Source organism: Hetaerina americana, unplaced genomic scaffold (genome assembly GCF_022747635.1).
Source record: "Hetaerina americana unplaced genomic scaffold, ioHetAmer1.1.p SCAF_42, whole genome shotgun sequence".
NCBI lineage: Eukaryota > Metazoa > Arthropoda > Insecta > Odonata > Calopterygidae > Hetaerina > Hetaerina americana.
Window position 1 is genome coordinate 3,440,559 of NW_027287008.1, and position 23,815 is coordinate 3,464,373.

At 36.9% G+C, this 23,815-nt stretch overlaps 1 protein-coding gene across 1 annotated transcript in view; it reads left to right on the plus strand.

Moving 5' to 3' along the window:
* LOC139692823 (chitin synthase chs-2-like) overlaps nt 1-23,815 on the plus strand; it is a 68,262-nt gene continuing 44,447 nt past the window's right edge. Inside the window, exons 1-6 of the mRNA XM_071591121.1 lie at nt 1-95; nt 2,074-2,187; nt 9,255-9,319; nt 9,649-9,682; nt 16,028-16,275; nt 20,464-20,773. Of these exons, the coding sequence (XP_071447222.1) occupies nt 1-95; nt 2,074-2,187; nt 9,255-9,319; nt 9,649-9,682; nt 16,028-16,275; nt 20,464-20,773 (866 nt within the window). The remainder of the gene's footprint in view (nt 96-2,073; nt 2,188-9,254; nt 9,320-9,648; nt 9,683-16,027; nt 16,276-20,463; nt 20,774-23,815) is intronic.

Genomic DNA, 23,815 nt, shown 5'->3' on the forward strand with positions numbered 1-23,815 from the left:
ATGCGATGTGACGAGTTTGATACTAGTTTCGCTGAGGAGTTGGTTACCAACACTTGTAGGGCAGCGAAGAAGACACCTCGCCATGGCGAGGAGACGTGAGTTATTTTCTGAGTAGTTATTATTGTTAGTATTTGACTTATTGCGGTTTTCCGAAGCATAGTTAGCTGAAAACGACCAAATCCGATGTAAATGCAAATCTTCTGTGTTGTTATTTTTATCTAATCTTTTCTAAACATATTCATTAAGGCCCTTATCCACAACCCACTTCTCTTTATAAATGCCTCATCGTTTAACGCCATTCATCCCTACAGTTTAATAATTACTTAGTCCATCATTTTATTCAACTAGTGAACTCATTCAACCCATTTGATTCTCCCTCCGCTACCCACGGTCCCGTAGTCTGAGACATCTGCAAATATACTCGTATAAAAAGTTGGCTGTCCCTCCATCTTATTACTCTCATAAAATAATCACGTAAATGATTTGTCTAATTTATTAAGTGGGATTCCTTCATGAAAAACATGAAGCAGAAATGCATTTATTGCATTCCATATTTCTTTCTGTCACTGGTCTCATTACTACTGCGCCGTCACGCGTACATCGACATGTCCACACTGATCATCCGCTGAGCAGTAGTTTGTTGAAAATCCTAATTACTGCTGAGGGAGAACCTAAACTATAGTACTCCTATCCTGACACTTTCACCTGTTTCATGTGCAATAATATTGATACATCTCAGTCTCAACGACATTAAGTGGCGTCTTTAGACTAGAGTTTTCGTTTAAATCTTGCATCTACTTCCCTGCCGTTTTTTACCAACGTTTTCAAAGTAAATTTCAACCATTACAGCATTGCGGCGAAAGCACATTGGCAGGTAACAAGCGTATGGAGGATGAAAATGTCTAGTCGTGGGCAAGTAGATCAGTTAATAGAGTTAATTTTCGGAAAGAGAACGGGTCTCGTAAGTAATGTATTGGTGTTTTCACAGAACAATGGCTTCCCATCCAGGAGTACGGAGTCAAATCATAAAGCTTAAAATTTTTTTCCAATGGCCATGCGATTCCAACATCCATAATCTCAAGTTCAGTATTCTTACCATTAGACGGGGCAGCAAAATTTGGAGCCCTTGAAACCTGCCGTTCAGAGCAGGCCCCTCAGAGTCTCTCAGCGCTTCCTCCCACTAACTAATGCTACGAACTCGACATTTACCCAAACATGCCCTTCCGGCAAAAATATTCTCTGTTATTGGTCACATTCCCATGATATTCAACCGGAGCCGCAACCAGGTCTCACCCCACTCTATTCTAACAGCCCAAGACCTCGGAACACGACGCCCGCGCGACGTGGGCCTGTCACCTCGTTCGCATGGATTGGCCGTGAACTCATTGATCATTGAAGCGACGCAAGACCCGAATGGATTTGTAGAAGAGCGGTGCGTCGATGGGTATCAAAGAATCGTAATCGAAAAATCCTCGGCATTGATATCTGAGTCCACAGCCACACGAAACGACACTTGTTTCTCCAGATATACACATATTAACAATAGCCAAACACTTGAAACTAAAAAAAAAGACAACTTGTGTTAGAAAGTTAATTACAGACGATCAGACAGAGGAAATACATGAGTGCAGTGAGACCGTAGATTAGATAATTATAATCCATACCAATATGTTAGACGCATCATTGATCGCATATGATGATGCTCTTCATAATGATCTATGAAGATCTAAAAAAAAGATTATTTCCGAAATGATAGAAAAGGTTCACTTACAACAGTGACACGTAACATGCTGGTATTCATGTTCGTGATTCCGCGAAATTTTTATTTTACCATTAAGTGTGAATATTCTTTGAGTAATTTTAACAAATATCACATATAATGCACAAGGAAATTAACCCTTACAAAGGAATCCTAAGGGTATTTATCCATCAATACTGAGTTTTTTCAGGACGTAGTCTCACACACAAAGAGATATTTTAAATTTCTTTGGGATGTATCAAAAAGATAAGAAATTATTGGTATTGCCCCAAAGTTAGTCTTTTTCTTAGCAGAAGTTCCTTGTCTTTTTCTAGACTAAGCTCTCCTTTCACAGAGTCCACCATTTTTGGGACACCGTTGGACGACGTCGATGAGGAAGATGAGGAAATCTCAGATGATGACTCAGATGCTTCCTTAATGCAGGAAAAGTAAGTACATATTGCATGGTAATGCTACTTGCTGAGGATTTTATTCCCTAATACAAAATAGGAGCGAATAAACCCACCCTTTTCTTAGACTGCGGAAAACGATAAATCACCTATTTTACGTACAATTGGGCTCCGAGCATTAGTCAAACCTTTTATCAAAGGCATTCTAGTTGCAACGATAGCAACACGAAGCAGTATCTAAAGGAGGTATTGAAAGAAGAAAATAATTTTATATAAAATTAGCGCACTGATTAATATTTCCCGCACTATTTTCAAACTGAAGAATAAATAAGTAAACCTTATTTAATTGTTCAACCTAACCATATTCAATTTAATTGATGCATCCCTGTATGCCCCGGATTGTCTTTTATATTATTAAGTCGGGCGAAATGCTATATATTTTGTTTAAGCCGAGGAGAAATGTCGTTTGCGCTTATCGATTAGCATGCCTACTTAAACATGACTTCATGTATCTAAGACATTTTCGCTCACGGTTCTGATCGAAGAATTTGCGGAAGATAAATCGTCCGAACAGAACAACGTTGAACATTTTGGCGGCTCGGACTTCATTTACTGTCAAGCTTCATAAATAATATTTATTTAATGACATTTGGTGACAATTTTATCGCTGAAATGGGAGTTCTATTTGAAAAAATTACCTTGAGAACACAAGAGTTATTGGCAATGTGACGCCTCCGTTGGCAAATTGTTTTCATGAGCTGATTTCATGAAAAAGAACTAACTTTGCATTTCAAGGAAAGGGAAAATTTTTCTGATGCCAAGCAATGATAAAGTAAGATTTCATTTTAAGACTAATGTTTGGAATATTCCAGCAATTGCAGTGCAATATACTTCTCACATATTTCAGGTATTTCCGACAGACCAGAGTAGTGAAACATGGGTAATGAATTGTCTATACGAATACTTTTCGCCGAAGCAAGTAATTGGCCTCTGGAGGCTAATCTCTTTGCTCTTTCCTCAAGACTAAGAATCAATTTCCTATAGAAACAATTGGAGTGATATTGGTATCGGCTTGAAATTAACAGGAGAGTACAAAAGGAAAACGCGAGCACAGATAAAGAGACATCCAAAGCATTGTATCATTTTGCCTTTTCAGATAAATACGATGGCTAATAACTTTCAGTCAAGTAGAAATAAAACGTTTGCCTCAAGAGTTTTGATGAATAGTATTTGAACAAATAAACTCGAAAGTCAATATATTCAACATTTTCTCACATTTAACTGTCGAAAATCACTGTGGTTATCACTAGCACCGCTAGTCTCTTTAGGTTTAATCCTAACTCGTTTGTTCATAAATCGAGAAGACCAAAACGATTTGAGTTCAAAGAGTGTAATTAAGTATAAAAATTCTTTGAAAGAAATTCATACCACTTTTAAGAAGCCTAATTTATTTTGTTTAGATGGCAAATTGTAATTTGCCGCTCTTTGCCGCTCACTTTCCGCGTGCATTACTTGTGTAAAAATGTGACGAACATCCACTACTCACCGTATATGATCAATACTCAATATTCTTTTCATTTATATCATTTATCTAACTGTTTTAGCATTTATTGCATCGCCAATTGAAGAATTCGGTTTCAAAGTCAATCTGATTTTTTTAAAAGTCATGGGGCCATCATGAAACTATTTCATGGCAGCCTACCATTTAAAAAAATAAGTGTATAAAGCCACAATTGGACAAGTAGTAAACAAAAAAAACAAATAAATTAAGTGGACGAGACCTCACAGGCCAATATAATAACATCTCACCCTATCTCACGGCACACAAATATTTGCTCCGTCTTTCGATTTACAGGTTTTTAGCCCTTTAATCTGAAGAGACTTTGGAGTGATAATTTTCAGTCGTTTTTGCCCGCAAGGTTTTCCTCTGCCGGTGCTTCTTATCGTTTCTGCTACGTCTTAAAGGTTCCAGTATTGAGCCGTTTAGATACGCCCTTAGTGTTTGTTGGGAAAAAGATATTATCTATCTCATCAGCTATAGAGTGCCACCTCTTTCAACGGATATTATTCGTACCATTTTAGAACAACATTTTTTCCTATAGTCGTCTTTCAGGAATATCTACGCTTGGTTTAGTTTTCAAAAGTCATCATTACTTATCACTCTCAAAGTAATTATAACTTACATTGATTATCGTTACCGGTATGATCCAGCCAGGGGGTGGTTCTTTCAGTGTAATACGCATTTCACATGAGCATTATTCTATGCGCGTTGATAAAAATAATACGTATTTCTTTAAGAATTTATGAAACCACATTTCATCCGTTCGTCCTCTCTCTGTAACTTATTTCAATGGTTTACCTTTCACCTCTACCAGAAAGTTTTTTATAATTATGCATTTCATACCTAACGAAAAATATTCCAAAACTTTTCATATTTACGTGGAATTTCTGGAACCTGACGTATGTCTCATTCAAGAGTGCTTATCAAACCACTTAGATGAAGAAATCATACCAGATGATATCTTTACCAGTTTTTGACCTTAAAACCAAAAATTGGAAAATATACAAGTATAAGCGAAATATGTGAAGAAATCCTCCGCACTCATGCTGGGAATTTCTAAGTGAGTGTCGTCACGGCATTTGCGCAAAACTCCGAAGGTTCACCACAGGCCCAATCGATTTCTACCTAACTGATAACAGGCATGTAAATATTTTTTTCACAAAAAAAACGGATAATAAGACAAGGGATCTCCGGCTTTATCTCTTTCTCTTCTTTGGGTAACTGTGGCAATTATATGAGCTACGTTCTACCGAATGTATGCTTGGGTGAAGAGTTCTCGGGTCTCTAACCGGGCTAATCAGTTGAACACCGACGTTTCGAAGAGTGACTCTAACACAGTCTTCAAGTTGAAGATGATGACCCTGCCAGTTCATCACTTCATCTCTCCACCAAAGACGATGGTAGTACCAACATTCTTGACATCGCTGCTCGACTTAGCAGTCCGGTTATAGGCGCCATAACTCATCGCCTCGCCTGGCTTCAATGTGAATCCAAGGCAACCGATTACTCGAGAATATCCTAGAAGCCCCGCCGAATCCATAAATTTGGTGAAGAATGTATCATTTCCAGACCAATCTGGTCTACAAAATGAAATAAATAAACCTTTGCAAGTCCATATTACAGCCTATCAAAATATTTTTAGTGAATAGTACTTTGATTCAGGTGCAGTGACATTGGGGTTGTGTTGTTTTAAAAGAGATTTTTGAAGTTATTGAAATGATATGTCGTTGAGAGATGGTTAACTGAAGATTTCTGAAACCTGTATATCATCAAAGCAAAAAAATAACAACTTTATAATTTCTTAAGAAAGTTCTTCAAATGAAACATATTGCATGATATTTTATTGCATAGAATATTTATTCTCATTGCATAACCTTCCACCTCATAACTCACTATTTTGGAATGGCTAGTCGCTCTAAATATGCAGACAATTAGAATGTAGCACGTGATAGGTGGCTATAATTTCAATTAGTACTTACTTCCAGTGAGAGATGTTTCGATTTTACATCGTGCATACTTCTCATAAGGTGTTTGTACTTATTCTATCCCTAAAGTGTGCAGTTAATTATTAACAGTAAGGTTTTTAAACCCGTGTTTATTGTCATAAGCATTTTCTCTCTCATAATAGGGAAAGTTAAACATACATGAAAGTCACAGCATTTCCGTCCGAGTGGAAGGGCTAAGAGCCCATATCTAAATGTTTAGGGATAAAAATATGGGAAGGAAGAAAAGAAGTAGTGATGACACCCTTAGAGGAATCCTATTGAATTTGTCTCGACAAGAGTTTCCATTACGCTAATTAAGGCGCATGCGAGAACTTGAGGGACCGAGAAACTGGTCGCCGAACCTTTTGAATCTATCATTCACAATTTATAATAAAATAAATAGGTACTTTTTCTAATGAATTTATTCTCAATGGAATTCAAGTATCATTAGTACTTTAAAGAAACGTTCCATTACACTCTCGTTCATCAACTCAAATTTATTTCCTCATATAAGGTAATAAAAGATTATTTAACGTCATTAACCCCGCTCCCTTTCTTAAATATCCTCTGATTGAGAACCACCCTTCATTTTGTCTAAGGACTGATTTATGCCAGTTAATATTTACAGCCGCAGCAAGCATTGACAAGAGATGACTACCGCCAGTGGTAGGAAGTGGACTAAAAAGCGACATACTCATAAATTAAATCCGTGCGAGTAGAAACTTATCTGAGCGTATATGAATTAATATGAGCTCATTCAATTTTTGGTGACGCCATCATAACTTCTTCATTAGATTTGTAAGAATATTTTCCTGAGTGGATTAATATCAATAATGGACACGAAATTCGTATAAAAAAGAAGGCTGATTTGAAAGTAAGTGCCTTATTTTATTATTTCATCTATCATCTGAAATTTCATCCTTACGTTGTGCATTATTTTGTCACGAAACCATAAGACGAATCTTTTGTTTCGCTTAACTAGGGTTCTCCTAAGTAAGAGCTCGAGTTATGAATGAAAATATACTTGTATAATAATCCCATTTGAACAGTGAAGGAGAGACATAAAATAGAAAAGAAAGAACAGTTTACTGATTAGGAAGCGTTGTGAAGATGGGCCGAGTATTAGGGACATAAAAAAAGGAATTGCGTTAGGTAAGCAAGCGTTGTCTTAGTTAATGACATGAAACATAAATAAATTCGTACACAAAAGACTAGTGAAAACTTAATTATTGGGCGTAGTTTTGTATGGCTCGGAATCTTGGTCGTTGAGGAAAGGGAATAGGAATAGATTAGAGTATTTCATCATATGGACGATGAGAAAAATGGAAAAAAGAAAACATACTAAAAGGAAAACAAACAATTGGAGTTCTAAGCATAGTAATAGAAGAGAAACGACTCGGGAGAAATTCGACGAATGCAGGAGAAACAGAAGCAGCGGACTGCTGCACGCGGTATGCCGTACCTAAAAAAACTAAAAAGTAGAGAAAAAAAAGAATAGGCCTTTTTGATGTGATTAGTGGAAGTAGAAAGTATGCAGAGCTAAAGATTTACGAGTAGTATTTGGTAGTCTCATTAAAAATATTTTTTGGATGGACACAGTCTGATTTTCGTTACATTTCTAATTCTCACCTAGCAAAGCAAAACCTTCACACATAATGCAATAAAACCTTCAGTTTCGTAGATATTCTCCTTCCCTGCATTCCATCCAACTGCTTATCTTTTACCTCCTCCTTCATCACTTTCCTAATGCCCTCCCCTCTATTATAGTCTTCGGCATTCCATCGCCAATTAAAATACTCTGCATCCACTTCTCCTGGCTCCTTTGGATTTCTCTCAACAATTCTCTCCCCTCCCCCACCATGCATATCACGATTCTTGGCCTGTTTTTCTTTCCGTCCATTTTACTTTTTACATCCTCCTGCATACCCACATCTCAAAATCCTCCAATCTATGTCTATCATTTTACTTCACTGGCAATGTTTCCGCACCGTACAAAACCTCACATCCATAATGCACATACCGTCTCTACTATCGAAAATTGTGGAGGGAGATTTTTGGAGACAAAAAGAAGCAATTTTTGTACTGAGTTAAGCAATCGCTCAATTATTTTTATTTTAACAATTTTAGGGCAAGGTTTAGGGCCAATTCAATCGCTATGTAACATATTGTAAATCAGAAAGTTTTTAAAAATATTTTGGTATGCGTATATACATCAGTTTTGCTAGTACAATTGCAAGTGATATGTAATCAACGTTAAATAACAGTGAATGGATATAAATCGTTTGCACAATATGCACTCGGCGTTTCTCTGTAGGTCAGTTATTTCACCTCATTTCAACAAAGTTTGAACCTAAAGTTCCCTTAACCCCTCCCATTATTATTAACAAAATCGTTATATAGCTAAAGCTAGCACTTCAACTCAAACGGGATATTCTAAAATTGTTGAAAAAATCTTTTGTTGGTTTGTACAATGCTAAATGTGTTGCATCTTTTTACCGCAATTCGGTACTCCATCTTTTTCTTCGCTTATTACTTAACACCTTTTCCCTCTTCGAGTACCTTTGCATTCGACGCGGTTGAACGCAAAGGTACTCGACCTCGACGCAAAGGACTCACCCCTCGTCCCTCAATCACAAAACGCAAATTAATCTTTAGACCTCCATCAATCAGTAATACCATAATGAAATGCCTCGTTGGCTTCGACCCGTTCCAAACTCCTCATGCCGTCCAATCCTGCCGTGCTTTTTCTTCGGATCTCCCATTCTTCACTACTCATTTCTCCCCCCCCCCCCTCATTTATGGAAACCGAAATTAATGTTTTATGTGTTGCTTTCATTTGTCATATATTAAGTTTATATTGATATAATTTGTTTTTGCTATTTATTCAATTCAATTGGCGTGATGCTGTTTTTGGTTTAAATAAATAAAACTGCTTAAATACATAACAACGAACCATGGCTCGTATCAAAACTAAGACGCTACAGAAGGAAATGAACGTAACTAGAATTCATTACGGCCGCTACATTATTTTTTTCTCAAATATAGAATTTTAGAGAGAATAAAATGGAATAATATAAACGCAATACAAGGAAGTATAAAAAGATAAATAATTAGCTAGGGAAACAAATAGATCAAAAGAAGTATGATGGAGAACGCAGAACTAGGACGTTGAGAGTTTACATAGGAAGAGTGTATTGGGTGGACTGTAGTGAAAACTTAAAGCGCTATCAGGAATTAAGAAAGAATACTACACGTACACTTTTAGTGGGCGTGTTGTGTCGGCAGAAAAGAAATAATACGAACGAAGAAATATTCGAGGGAGCTGGAAAGAATAAATAGAGGTCTATATGATAGACGATATCGTATCTCGCGGAACTATTTCACATGGAACAAAGTTATTTATGGACTAGTTCTTATTATTTATCAGGGATAAATTCGACTGGAAAATATTGTTAGATCCCAAAGTTAATTGTTGTTGTGTAGTAATAGAAAATTAGGAAATCAACCTCGGAATTAATTGATTGCATTATGATTTGTACACATTTCTAACTTCCTTTAAGAGGCCACGACGAATCTATGGATTCGGTCAACCGTGATGTTTTTCGTGGGCTACTGGAATCTGCTGGTAAGCTTGAGGAAAACCTAAAACATCATTTGGAATCATATATTGTGTTTAAATGAAATTGTAACATAAAACAAACTACCAGATTATTTTAGAATTATTTAGGTAGATCGGAAATAACTTCGGATATAGGCGAAGCAAAAAATTAAAAAACATTTGAATGTGATGGATAATGACAAGACATATTTCAGAATTTCAGTATGAGAACGAAGGCAAAGGGCTTCGGATCTTTGGATTTATAAGTTCAAATTCTCAAAATATTAAGGGTTCGTCAGAATGTATTTTAGAAACGCTTGTCATCGTTCTAAACGGTGATTGTGTCAATATTATAGCTCAAACCTTTGATGGTGCTGATATAGAGGCAAGGTGAGTGGAAATAGATAAAGTGTTTAAAATAGTGAAAAACACAAAAACGCTGATTTTGTTCATCGCTATGCGCACCTGTCAAATATGATTATCAAAAAGCTGTATTCCAAAACTATCAGACGCGAATTTTTTCAGCAGCCAATCAGGAATACAGGAATTTCTCTCACGACCACCGCAACGAGTCTCAATACTCTATATATTGTCAAAAAGAATTGTTATATGTTCAAAAGTGAGTTTAGAAATTTAATAGAGGGATTGTGAAAACTGTTTATGAAAGTTTAAAACCTATTACATAATGCTTTCAGGAACTTACGAAAATATGGAATTATCAAACAGCCCAATCAGTAACAGGACTTAAAAGGTTAATGATTGACCAAGACTTCCTTTTTTTGCCTCCGCTTTTTCCACGTAGTAATACCACATGAAGACATATTATATCTATCTACACGGCAACCTGAAAGCTACCGCTAGGGTTTGTGGAAGGGATGATTACATACCAAGCATGCAACATCAAGAATTCAGTTTTTCTCAATTTTTAGGAACAATATATATGCGTGTGTGATTAATAATTAAAATAATGTAGATCATGATAACTACAGGTACATGCACTATGCATCACATACCCATACTTCTCTATGTGTGTGAGAGAATATGTTAGTAACAAGAAGGGCTAGAGGCTACTAATTCCAGAAGGGCTACTAAGGCTAGGCGAGATAATGGCAGTATCCTAGGCTACTTAGAATGAAAAAAGAAAAATAATTTCCCCCCTAGTGCGGTCGGATAGTAATTATGATCCCTTATCGTTCGTGGGAAAAAATCATATCTTAAATATAACTGTGGTACAATTAATCTCTCTAAATTTATGGACACGATCTCTCCTAACGTAGTGCGATAGGGCCTACCATAACGTATTTCCAAAGTTATCACTCAAGAAACCTGCTTTACGTTTATTAAAGAGATTTACTCTGTAAATTAGCCTTCGCCCTGTTAGTTATTCCCAATCTAGTTCCTCTAATAATTGATACGTCACTCAGTTTGTCCTAACAACGTTTGACAAATCAAGCTCCTCTACGCTGCACGCAATATAACTCACCAATCAATCCGACTTATCGGAAATGCTCGGCTACAGAACTGTTCTTCTGATTTTACTACACTTCATTAAGCGGTGGACGAGTTTCACGTAGCAGTTTCTACCATCAAGAATCAAGAAACGATGAGATAGAAGATACAGTGAACGTCGCCGTCACTAAAAGGAAGATAAGGCGTGAACCTCGCACTGTTTTTTCCATAGAGGTCTATAAGATTGTGAATGTGATACGATTTTGTTCCAAACAAAAGAAAAATTTTAATTTTTGGGACACCTGTCCACAGCGTAATTACTTCCTTCAAAAATGTTTCCAAAGTCCGCCCGTGATTTTTCGAAGGCTGCACTCACAAAAGCTACTAGAGCGCATCCTATACCTAACAAAGAGAGGCTACATTATTACAGGCTCTCAATGAAATAGGATAATTTCTCAAAGCGTTGGGAACACTGAAACCTTATTATTTACTACATAGTGATATACTTCAAAACTTTCTAGAAGAAAGATTTTGTCTGAGAACAACTGCTGAGCGATTTTTTCTACATTTGAATTATCTAAACGTTTTTGCGGAGCAAATGTCCAAAAAACAACTTTGGCGATGTCGAGTATAGGCAAGGAAATGATAGAAACGAGGAACTTTCACCAAAAAACCATTGAAGATGGTAATCATCAAAAGGATAGGAGAATATATTATATTTTACCTTACAGTAGAACTCCGGTAATGTTCTATTTGGTCATTTACGTATTTAAGCTACTAGAATTTGAGCATATTAAATTATGATTATGGGTATTCTACCGGTTTGGATGGGCACAAACTACCAAAGGGTACAGCGAAAATTCCCTTGCCTCGCCTATCAAAAACTACAACCTGAAATCGGCAGTAAGTCCCTCTTCAATTCCTCATACTTCTTTCCTCCTGTCATTCCATGCAATACGCCTAAACTATTCCTTCCCCTCTATCACAGTCTTCAACAGAAATCAACTATCAAACACTCTGTCTAGCTTTTCTGCCCCTTTCGATTTCTCACCACAATCCTCTCTCCTCCCCACCATACTTAGCACTTCCTCGTTTGTTCTCCTTTCTACCCATTTCACCTTCTCCGTCCTTTCCCTCGCCCAAATTTTAAAAGCCTACAATTTACGCCGATCATCTTGCTTCAATGACCATGTCTCCGCGCCGTACAAAACCACGCTCCATGGTAAGTTTTGACGAGCCGTTTCTAAAAATCCTTACTTAAGGATCCCATACCTATCGCACTGGCTTTTCAGTTTGTTTAGTATTGTTTTCAAAGCATTGCATAGCTGTCAAACTAAAGCTTGATCATCAGAAAACGTAACTAATTGTATGAATTCCCCACCGATTTTCATTTCTACCTCCAATTCTTCCCATGCCTCTTTTACCATTTCGTCCAAATATTCGTTGAACAGCACAGGTTAAGGGATAACCCCTTTCTTACTATTCCTAACACTGCCCACCCACCAACTCGCACCTACCTGAGAACTTTGTGGCAGGTGCATGTTGTGGATAAGCCTACTATCATACCTAGATACCCCTATTTTCTACAAAGAATTCATCAACGCCACCCAAATCACTCTATCAAACGCCGTTGCGAAGTCCACGAAACAGACAAATGCATCCTGATTACATTCTATGTTCCTCTGTAGGGCCTGTATTCTGTATTAGTGACCTCAATACTTAGGCATCACGCGTGCCTCTCAACTCCTGAACCCAAATTGATCACCCTTTGAGTGTTCATTGCCCTACTATCCTCACTTTTATTGATTACAATGAAAGTCACTATACCCACGTGAGAAATCAAACTTATCGTTCTGTAGTCCTCACATTTGGCTACCTTTCTCTTTTTTTACAGTAGCAACTAAGCCTGATCGGACGAAATCTTTCGGCTTATTTCCTCCCTCATAATTCCACGAATTAATCCATAACAAAACTTCTTCTCTCCCAAACCTCTCATTAGTTCCGCGAAAGTGTTGTTTATTTAGTTTCCTTTGGGGACTTTCTATCCTCGCCATCGAGTAACCCTGGGCCTAAGCTATCCTCATCTACGTCATATTCTTTCTGTGACTAAGCTTGCTGGCCTAATGTCTTTATCATATACCTGTATGTAGTTGCTTCTATGTATTCCTCCTATCTGTCCTGAATCAGACCTGGTTCAAGTATTATCTTTCTGACTTATCTTTGATTTTTTGCAAGTATTTTCTTCAATATTAAATTCGATCTTATATATTATTTCATTCCATACCCGCCGCTCCAGGTATTGAAATTTACATTTTGCTGACTCACGCCCTATTCACAGTCAGTGCGCGGGCTATTTCATATGCAATATTGCGTGTGAAATTCCTATTCTATTTACATTTATTTAGAAAGGGAAGGAGATAGGAGGTTTTTAAGTAACAATTTTTTACCCCAATATTAACCTTTTTCTCATTTTTCAACCCAAGAGTATGTTTTATGATTAATAATTTTATATTTGTAAGAAATTTGTACATGCATTTACATTTAATTTCGAAATATTTTCACCGTTTTTGCTAAAATTGTTTTTTTATCTTAATCTTCAAGCCAACTATGAGGTAGACTTTCGAATGCCAATGATAGTTAATAATGAAATAGGTGACAACTTTAGGTCTTTGAATTAACTATAATTTGCTAATGAATACTTAGAGACTTTTGGGGTTTCCTTCGCAATTCATAATATTATTCAATTCAGCTCCTTTGGCCATTCCAGAACGAACATGAGCCTAACTTTGTATGGGTCGTAAAGAGAAATCCGTATGACAGAAATGAAGGGTTGAAGATATTTGAGTTCATAGGCATTGCCATGTCTAGGTATACTGTATGCTGTTCACAGAGTGAGTCGATTCGCGTACTCACATACACCTATAGACATTGCATTTAGAAAATAAATTAAGCAAAAAATCTGATGAAAACTGTTGAATTGCCATGTAGCTAAGGCAATAGGAATGATGATATGTAACAGATAGTTCTCACGGTAGCAAAATTCTTCCATATTGATGTTTTACCTATGACTTTCTTCAATATCATGCACATTTTACTTTCCTAATGAATTATATTTATGTTTATATATTTAATTATTAATGTAAAATATGTACAATTTATTTATTACGATATTCACAAAAATTGCACAGCACATACAAAAGGAAATTTCTATCTGCACTGAAATTATCGGTGGGGGAGCTTAGAGGCTTATAATAAATAAATGTTTAATATTGACATCATACTGTTTCATGTAGGTTTTGAATAGGGCAATACTCAGGGCTCTTGGGAGGTATTATTATGTGGGAAGCTCCACCAATTTGATTATGTCTTTTAAAGAAAGCTCTCTATTCTACCATGGAATTTTTCGAAGACAGAAGGCCAGCCATTTTTATATTGTGTTGTATAAAATGATAAAACGATCTGAAAGAAAGGATTTTTACTTTCATCAAGTGGTCTGGAGAAATAGTAGAGTTCCTATCAATTCTGAGTGTTGCGCAATAAATATTTTTCTTGTTCTGCTTGGTCCAAAATCTCCGTGGGGTTAAGGATACTAATCACAAATAAGAATTCAAAATCATTGATGCGTGTATTCAATTTTAATCTGTTCTTTTTGAGAAGAATAAGGAAGAAAAATCATATCAGGACACCATATAATTCCAATAAAATGCTGTAAACATATTTCAAAATTAGTCCAACCCAGCGTCTCTTCTCGAAATTGATATAGTGAAAATTCATTTGGTGAAATTCCCTACGGGAGTCAAACGAGTCGATATTTGATGCATCTTTCTGAGCTGGTGATTGTTGAAAGTTGTTATTGTTTTAAATATATAGTAAGTTGTAGGTCGAAAGCTTACTTGGCGTATAAGCGAAGAAAAATTCTGACAAGGGAAGTGGACAGCTGAAAGCTGACCTGCGAACATTTTTGCTGTGTCCCACGATGGTTACAGGAGTTACATGTATGAAGAGCGGATGATTTTTCTTGAAAAAAATTAAAAAGTAATTTTGGTGGTGACCTTTGTTTGTACATATGTTTGGAACACAATGTTGACAATACCTCTTGTTGACACGTTTCCTGATGGCTGGATTTGTGGTACAACTTCATATTTTCCAAATGCTATTTTAGAGATATTATATTTTCCTATTATTAGACATTTAATAAATTATTCGATATTTTTCCTATGAATTCATACTGTATCAAAATACCTGGGAATAATCTATGTCTATTAGTTTTTTAAGCCGGGTCATACTAAATCTAGTAAAATCGATGTCAGATTGGCATTTCATCCCAAATTAGGTTTTAGGCCCTGTAGTTAGTTTTGAGTTAGATTTTGATGTACCTCGGTAATCGTCAATTTCAGAAGAGTTTAATCTCGCCTAGATAAGACAATAAAATTGTCATTTTGTGTTTCCATTCCTTATCTTGCTCTTTAATATTATTTCTGGCATACCGCAGTGATTGGATCACGATGGCGTATTTTATCTTTAATTGGGCATTGATGCTTACTTTCCTCCATGCTCACACATTTTTTCGTGTCATTGATTCTAATGTGAATATATAACCCCGCTTGAAAATAATGATAATGTTTAAAAATACATATCTCTTTTAGGTACCTAATTTTTGCTATAGAGTAACAACGCCAAGCAAAATTTCAACACAAAAATGCAATCGAACCAAAGAGGAGTGCAGCTTTAAAATATATTAGTAATGTACTATTTTTGCTCTGTTGTCTTTCTCATGGATTAAATGGAAGAAGGGACTATTTGGTCTCAATCTTACCCAAATAAAGACCTGTCTCTTTCTATATATCCCTCTTTATTCATTATGGTTTCATTTACACTTTAATTATCGAGTTTATATCAAGTATTTCCTCAACTAATAATTAGTTTTTAATGCTGGAAAAACATAAATCATAATTTTAGTGTCAGAGAATTCACAGAAATAATGTATATTTGTCCATCTTAGCATCAAGTGTACCTTAATGCTGATCATTATCGGAGACCATTGGAAAATTCCATCTAAAACCCTTACACAATTTCATTCATCGGAAAGGACACCTGGGTGGGTCAGAAAGTCCTAAATGTCCTTAAATCGTGCAACGGAAAAGAAACGTCTCTATAGCCCGATGAAAACAATGATTTCTCTGAACTCTACATTAACATGCAACCAAGGTGTAAATTCGCTGAGGCCGATTGAATTTCACGCCAAATGGTGAATTACTCTAACAATACTGAACGATTTCTTTGCAGTGAGAACAATGATGGGTCACAAGTGAAAGGATGGGACGTCTTTGAAAATCTCCCACCAGACGAAGAGAGTGGGTCAACTGCCGAGCACAAATGGATAGAAGTCTCCATGAAAATAATGAAGGTCTCTGCTTATATAGTGACTTTCATTATGGTCCTTGCATGTGGTGTAGTCGCCAAAGGATCTTTACTCTTCATGGCATCACAGATCAAGCCCGGAAGGATAACAGAATTTTGCAACAGAGATCTGAGTAAGTGGCTTAAAACTTTTTGTTGTGCACCATTATAGGAGAAGATATAATCGGGTCGATCGAGAAGATATAATAAAAAAGATCAATTTTGAATGCATGCGAGCCAAACAGAAATGAAAATGGTGTATACATGAAAACCTGAAAGGAATAATGAAACTGCCTCCTAGATGTGAAGTTGTTCATCGCGCGCTGAAAACTACTCATTTTAGCGAAACTTTTCCTCATTATCTCACTAAGGTCGCTTCTAACAACAGTCCAAGCAGTCAGAATACAATTCAATGGAATAGCAAGAGTCCAAAAAGAGTCACTCATTACTTTCCTGTAGGTATTACTTACCTGTAGGTATTTACTATGATTTACCATTGAAAAATATCGAGCAAAATAGAAAATCTTAGAAAATCAATCAAAGCCTCCCAAACTCAATCCAACATATGTTTATCATTGTCACTTCTTTCAAATTCGTTGTGCCTGCGACGAATCATGACCGTACATTTATGTCCAATAGCAATATTCATGATGCATTAGGAGATTTTAATAAATGAGTTTCGTATTGAATTTCTTCAGATTTGGACATTTATGATGAAAATTCAAATGCTACAAGAGAAATCTTCCACTAAGCCGTTGTTCATTCTTGCCTCAAATTATGAGATAGAATGTTATATAACTTCGACCATTTGTTTTCTGCGGGTGTATAAATATTGGGTAATGATAAATAAGGGTTCAGGAAAGGAAGAGGTACGAGTAATGCCATAGCAGTCATGAGATCACTAAGAGAAAGAAACATTAGAGTACAATCAGGATGTATTTGTTTGCTTCGTAGATTTCGAAAAGGCATTTAATGGAGTAAACTGGGTAGACTTTATGTTAGTATTTCATAAAATAGGAGTGGACTGAAGGGATAGACGACTTATCTGCAACCTGTACATAACACATATTGCGCAGGTGCGAGTGACAGTTGGAGAGTCCGGATGGACAATGTTAGGAAGAGGAGTAAGACATGGGTGTCCATTACTACCAGTGCTTTTCAACATATATGTGGAGGAAATGGTATAAGAGGCATGGGAAGAGCTGGATATAGGAATGAAAATTGTTGGGGAATCCATAAAATCAGTTAGGTTTTATGATGACCAAGCTTTTTTTTGCCTGCCAACCAAGTTTTTGCAAGCATTACTGAGCTCATTCGATGGCCAATGCGATAGTTATGGTTTGAGAATAAATTTAAATAAAACAAATATTATGCGGCGTTCGAGATAGAGAAAGGCTAAGTTAAACGCTAGATACGGTAAATGGGCAAAAACTAGAGCAGATGGAGCAATCTTGGAAGTGTTTTAGCCAAAGATGGTTAAAGCACAAGAGACACCAGAAGAATAATGGCGTTATGCAATGAACCTTTCACTTTAGGGAGGAAGTTGACGACAGGGATATTGATTAAAGATGTTAAGAATATACTAGTAAAATTTTCTGTTTGAAGCATGGCTTAGTACAGTGCGGAAACATAGTTGTTGAAACCAAATGCTAGGCATAGATTGGAGGCACTTGAAATATGATTGCCCTGAAGGATGATATACTCTTAGGTGAAGTGGACTGGATGGGAAACAAACGAGGAAGTGCTAGATATGGTGGAAGAGGAGAGAGGATGGGGGATGGGGGGGAGGATGTTGGGAGATATCCAAAGTAGGCTGGAAGGATGGGTGCAAAGCGTTTTCATTGAGATGGTGATGCTGAAGACTGTGATAGAGAGGAGAGAGTTAGGCAAGCGAGGAAGGATTAGGAAAAGGATAGGAATGTTCGACGGAATGAAGGGAGAAGTGAAGTATGTGGATTTGAAAAAGGGTTTACTGTAATGTGGGGTGTCAGGTTGTGTTTCGCTTAAGGAAACAAAGAAATGCATCGCCGTTTCCATCCTAGACGGTAGCCCTCCTATTTATCAATAAATTAATAATTCCTGAGCTCATATTTAGGGCATTTTACTTCCAACCTTCAAATAATTATTTATGTATCACTCTCTTGAGTAGTGAGAATTTATGTAAAAGTGGTATCTTTCTTATTTGTATATGCTAATGCTAGTTTTCTCTCATCATAGATCCATCTTGATTTATGAATTTAGCATGTAAAAAATATTTTATTAAGCCTTTCATTTCTATAAAAAAGTTCCCCTCACACAACCTCTTCCTTAATGGACTTTTTCTGTACGCATCAAGGGCTTTCATCTGCGTTATAAGCATATTGGAGCCCCGGGTATTGCAATATTTGCAGATTGCGATCGCGTATCGATGTTTATCAGATGAATGCAGTTGCGCAAGAGTTGGGAAGAGGCTGAAATGTATGGAAGGCCTTGAATCTCTTTTGATTTTGTTTTCCAAGTCGAATGTTTTCCCCCAGGTTTACCGATTTTTCTGGGTGATGATCTGTCTGTATAAGTGCGCTGACGATAATACATGATTTTTGTTTCAAGTCAAGCACGTTGAGCTTTGGCTGTATTAATTTAATTGGTAATATAAGTAAGCCATCGACTATTTAGGCCAAATTCGTCTTGGAGGTTTAATATAAAATTCAGAGTAGACATGAAAGAAGGATATGAGGAAGGATGGATAAAAATCCAGCTTCCTCACGAGCCAAATCTTTATTGAAAGCAAATAAAGGCTCAATGCTTAACTTCCATTCGACTTTAGCACTGCGCTCTCAGTAGATCAGTTCATTTGTCACCAAGTAAGGACCAGATTAAAGGTATCAAGTTTGCATGAAGCATATGATAGATAAGGGAAAATTCCGGTAGAACGTCAATTTAAGGGAGAAGTGAGGCTTAAAATTCTAATAATTGAACCCAGAAGCTCGGATAAGGACCAAAACCCTGGAACAGAAGTTACAACATAGGCCATTGCGGTATTCTACTGATTCCTATTTCAACAAAATGTTTATGTTTAAGTCAGACACTCTCAATATAGTCCCTCATATTCCAATATATTCCCCCATGCTGCGCTTTAACTTCCCTTCATAATACTCTTTAGATCATTAAATAAACATGAATTTCCACGAGGTTGAGCCGGGAACAATGGAATGCTCTTTAGATCCTTTCTAATTTAGCAAATAGGTACATCAGTGTCCCAAAAAAAAAGAGTAGACGCGCCAATTAATATGAAGGAATACGAAGCCTTTTTATTCAGGTCACCCCCATTACTCTCCCTATCAAACCCTTCATCAACATTGCTGTCCCGAAAAAAAGAGCTGAAACTGGATCAAAATTAATGCCCATGCTAAAGAGTGAAGTCAGCAGCTTAAATTCACTAACTTTCGTGAGACGTTTGGTTGAAATCCATTGCAGTGTAATGTAGCCAATTATATTCGTTGATAAAACTATTGGTTCACTGTAAATCATTCGAGGAAAAAGTAAACATTTAATTGCTTAAAATACAGGGGTAAATTAATGACTACTTATGGTTTCAATATTTTATAGTCATAATATTTCAGTTGTGAAATGAAAGTTAATAAGGTGTAATAACTCATTGATGAGCACTGCGTAGAAAATTAAGAGCTATTTCAACATTTTATTGCACTTGGAGGTTTCCCTCTCCCTCAAACCTTTAAATCTTAACTCTACTGCATTGGCCGCAGTTGTTTATATCCATTCCCCAATTACTACACCTAAACTTTGAGCCATTTAAGTATGAATGGAGTTTATTGATACTTTTATTTGCCATCAAATAATAACTTATCATGAAAGGTACCTTTGTTGCAGCTACACTGAATAGTATAACCTATATCATGTGCCTGCATGGTGAAGTTAAACAAATGAACAATCAGTCGCTGATGTCGCCACTGTAAGGACACTAGGCAGTAACGAATAATGCCACGTGGTCAGGGATATCAAAACTGGGGGCGCCGCTTCGGTTATAAATGAAATCAGCGTCCCGAAAAGCAGTATTGAAATAGTGGATATGCCAATTAATATGAGGGAATACGAATACTTTTTATTCAGGTCATCCACATGACAATGGGGGTTCAAAAGTTTGCACTTCTCCGAATCGTTACGAGGCAACAAATGAAAGATCTTCATTGGAAGAGCTTTTGAGCGATGATAGATATGAGCAATGGGCATGTCAAGCATTTCTTCGTTGATGGTTTAAGAGAAAACATGTGTTATTACTTACGAAAAAACACTTTAAACTGGTATTCTAAATTATTTTTCAGGTCAAGAGAAACACTTCACATCAGTGATACCTGAATCCGAGCGAATAGCTTGGACGTGGGTCTTGTTGATCGCGGTGATTATCCCAGAACTTGGTTCATTTTTGCGGTCTTTTCGCATCTGCCTGTTCAAATTCTGGGATATGCCGCCACTACGTGACTTCCTGCTCGTTGCTACCATGGAAACGCTTAACGCTATTGGTGCCTCGCTTTTCGTTTTCGCTATCCTGCCAAACCTCGATTCCATCCGAGGCGCAATGATCACCAACTGTGTGTGCTTCATCCCGGCTGTTTTAGGTGAGTATCTCAAGCTGTCTTTAAACTTGTACGAATTGGAGCTACAGCATCAATTTTTAAACCTGTGGAGTGAAGAACGATTACGACAGATGCAATGTTATAGGAAATGAAGAAGAATGGAGTAAGTGTCCCCAATGGCTGTGCGCCATTAACAAACCTCCCAACCTAACCCGAGGGCTTTTCCAAGCGGCCCACAGTGGTCGAAAATCGAAAGAAAGGGTGCCCATAATTCAAGTATTCGTTAATTTTTATTGAGAGATACGATATCATAAAAATTCTTGTAGTTTTTGGGGCGTTGAGTTGAAACTTGTTGTTTCTGTACCATATATCTGTTATGAGGACATTTATACAAAATGGTAGCCAGGTGGTAACTCCAAGCGGTTCGACCTTAAGACTTATCTGAGAGATGAAGATAAATCCATTTCCACAATAGGCTATACTCGTATATTATGAGATTTAGAATAAATAATAATAAAAATAAATTATACTAATACAAATTGCCACTTTTGATTATTAAAGGTAATGAAATTCGCCTTTCGGTTCCGAGTAAAGTGAGTATTCTCGTTTTATACTTATCATACGAGTAATTCGAGCATTCTCGTACACCTCACATCTTTCTTCTGGTATTTCATCTCCTTAGAAGAAACTTGGTAGATTTCACCAAACTTTATTGCGTACGACCGATTCCATTACAATTATGACATGTTCAGGTAAAATCTTGACTTGGAATTGTAACTTCATTACAATTAATGTAAGAAAGATTAAAAATCAAAATGAACCAATTATACAGTGCTCTCTCCCTATTGCGATATATTTTATCATAAACAAGCAATTATAATGTTCAAAACTGCACCAAGTTTCCGCACATCTTGTTTCATTCGATGTTATCGGAGCATTCTGAATTTCCACGAATTCCATATGTGATGTGACAAGTTCGTGTGTGTCATTTTTTCGGCAAGTACCCTCTAGCTGAATATTGCCTCTCTTGTTTATCGTTTTGTCCAGAATCTGAATTGGTTTTCCGCAAGGTTTTCTGCTAACGTTCCTTCTATTCTTTGGCTTAACTATCCTGGTAATTATTTTCAATGTATGCGGCATCAGGCTAAATTTTGCACTCTTCGTATTTATTTTTTCTTGATTTCTTCGTTATTGTAATCATCACATTTTTCTCTAGGTTCTCTGGTAGTTTTCCACTGTCGTAGCTATCCTAGAGACTATTCTTCATTTTGACCCCGAGGGCCTTAATTATTTCTCGCTTTATTTTGTCAAGACTTGGTGTCTTGCACACATTGTGCTCTTCAAGTCTTTCACGGCTCTGTCGAATTCGCTTCTCAGTATCTCCCGTCCACCTTTTTCTTCTTCTTCTATCAAGATTTCTTCTTTTATTTAGTCACCTTTGAGTGGTTTGCGCCACTGGGAGTGTTTCGATGTATTTCCTCAATCTCTTCCCAATTTTTTCACCTTTTATCAGTATCTCGGACGTCATTGGATCTTGTTTTTCTTTCTCCAAATTGTATCTTCATTTTTCCCTTATTTATGCTGTCATTGACTTCCTGCTCTCTCATTTGACTTGGTTCAACAATTTCTCATAAGGTTTCCTCAGTTTCATTCACTGGATTCTTGTATTTTCTCCTAGCCTCCTTGAGGTCTCTCATTTGAGCTGTTATCAATGGCCACTGAGTTTCGCCACCTTATTCACTAGTTATTCATCTGCTACTTTGATTATTATAGTCTTTATTTCCTTCCAGCGCCCTCCTATACTCTATTCTATTTTTCTGTCGACGGTCGCGGCGAACTTTTATTTCCTTGCTTTGTTTCCAGCGTCTTTGTATTCCATCTAGCTTCCTGTGCCACTTTCTCTATCTCTTGTATTACAGTTAGCTGTCTATCACCAACAGGTCGTGATCACTATTTGTATCTGAGCAAAGGTAGCTCTTACATCACGTGATTCCTATATCTTGTTCTGGCTAGGATGTAGTCAATTTGTTATCCTGCCCTATCCGCTGGCATCTTTCATGTGCATCTTCTTCTCCGATGCTGTTCGAAGAGGGTGTATGCCACTATCATTTTTTCCTGAATACAGAATTATATCCGTAATTTTCTTTCGGAGTCTTGTTTTCCCACTTTAAACTCACTCGCTGTTTCATTCTCTCCCCTCTCCGACCACAGCGTTACAGTCTCTCGTAACGATTAGGTTCTCTTTCACTTTCCTGCACTTAGAATTTCTTTATATGCTTCCTCTACTTCTTCCTCCGGATGGCTGAATGTTTTCATATACACCTGCACTAGCACTCTGCCCCCACATGTGACATCAGAATTCTCTCCTTGTAGTTCGAGTACGATTTGACCTTTCTTTTCCAGTTCTCCTTGTGCATGATGTCCACATGTGCTACCTTTTGGTTGTCTCCTGAATACATCACCCTTTTTCTGTCGCTCCAGAAGTTGTTGGCCCCTGCTCACTTAATTTCACGGACTCCTGGGTTTTCTATTCCCAGTCTGTCCATATCCACTCTAAAATTTTCAATATTTGCTCACCCTCTGAATGACCATTTCATATCCCTATCCCACATTTGGCATACCTTGACTGGTGTTCCTCACCCCGTTGTCCCCATCAGTCCTGGAGATCCGATTGGGGGACTAATTAAAGGTGTTTAACTTCAATAAGTAAAAATAACTTTGTACAAAGCATTTCCACTAAATTGTTTTAATCACTACATCTGGATTACAATATATCAATATCAATACACGTATTAAGTGTTGAATGCTGAAATTCAGGTTGGAATAATGACCCTTGCTCATACATAATGTAATATGCACATAAAATATTTTATAAATAACATTTAATTGTCATGCATGTGTATAATATCAAGCATATTTGATTGTCATGAATGGCCACGTGAATATGGCCCTCTGGGGTGTAAACTTTTCTTTTTTAACTCAATTATGTGTCACTTCCGATTCATGCTGCGATTCTCTAGCATATTAGAATGCCATTCCCTTCCTGCATCCTAGCTTCAAAACATTTTGATAACATAGATAGAGGTCTTTATTTGGGCGA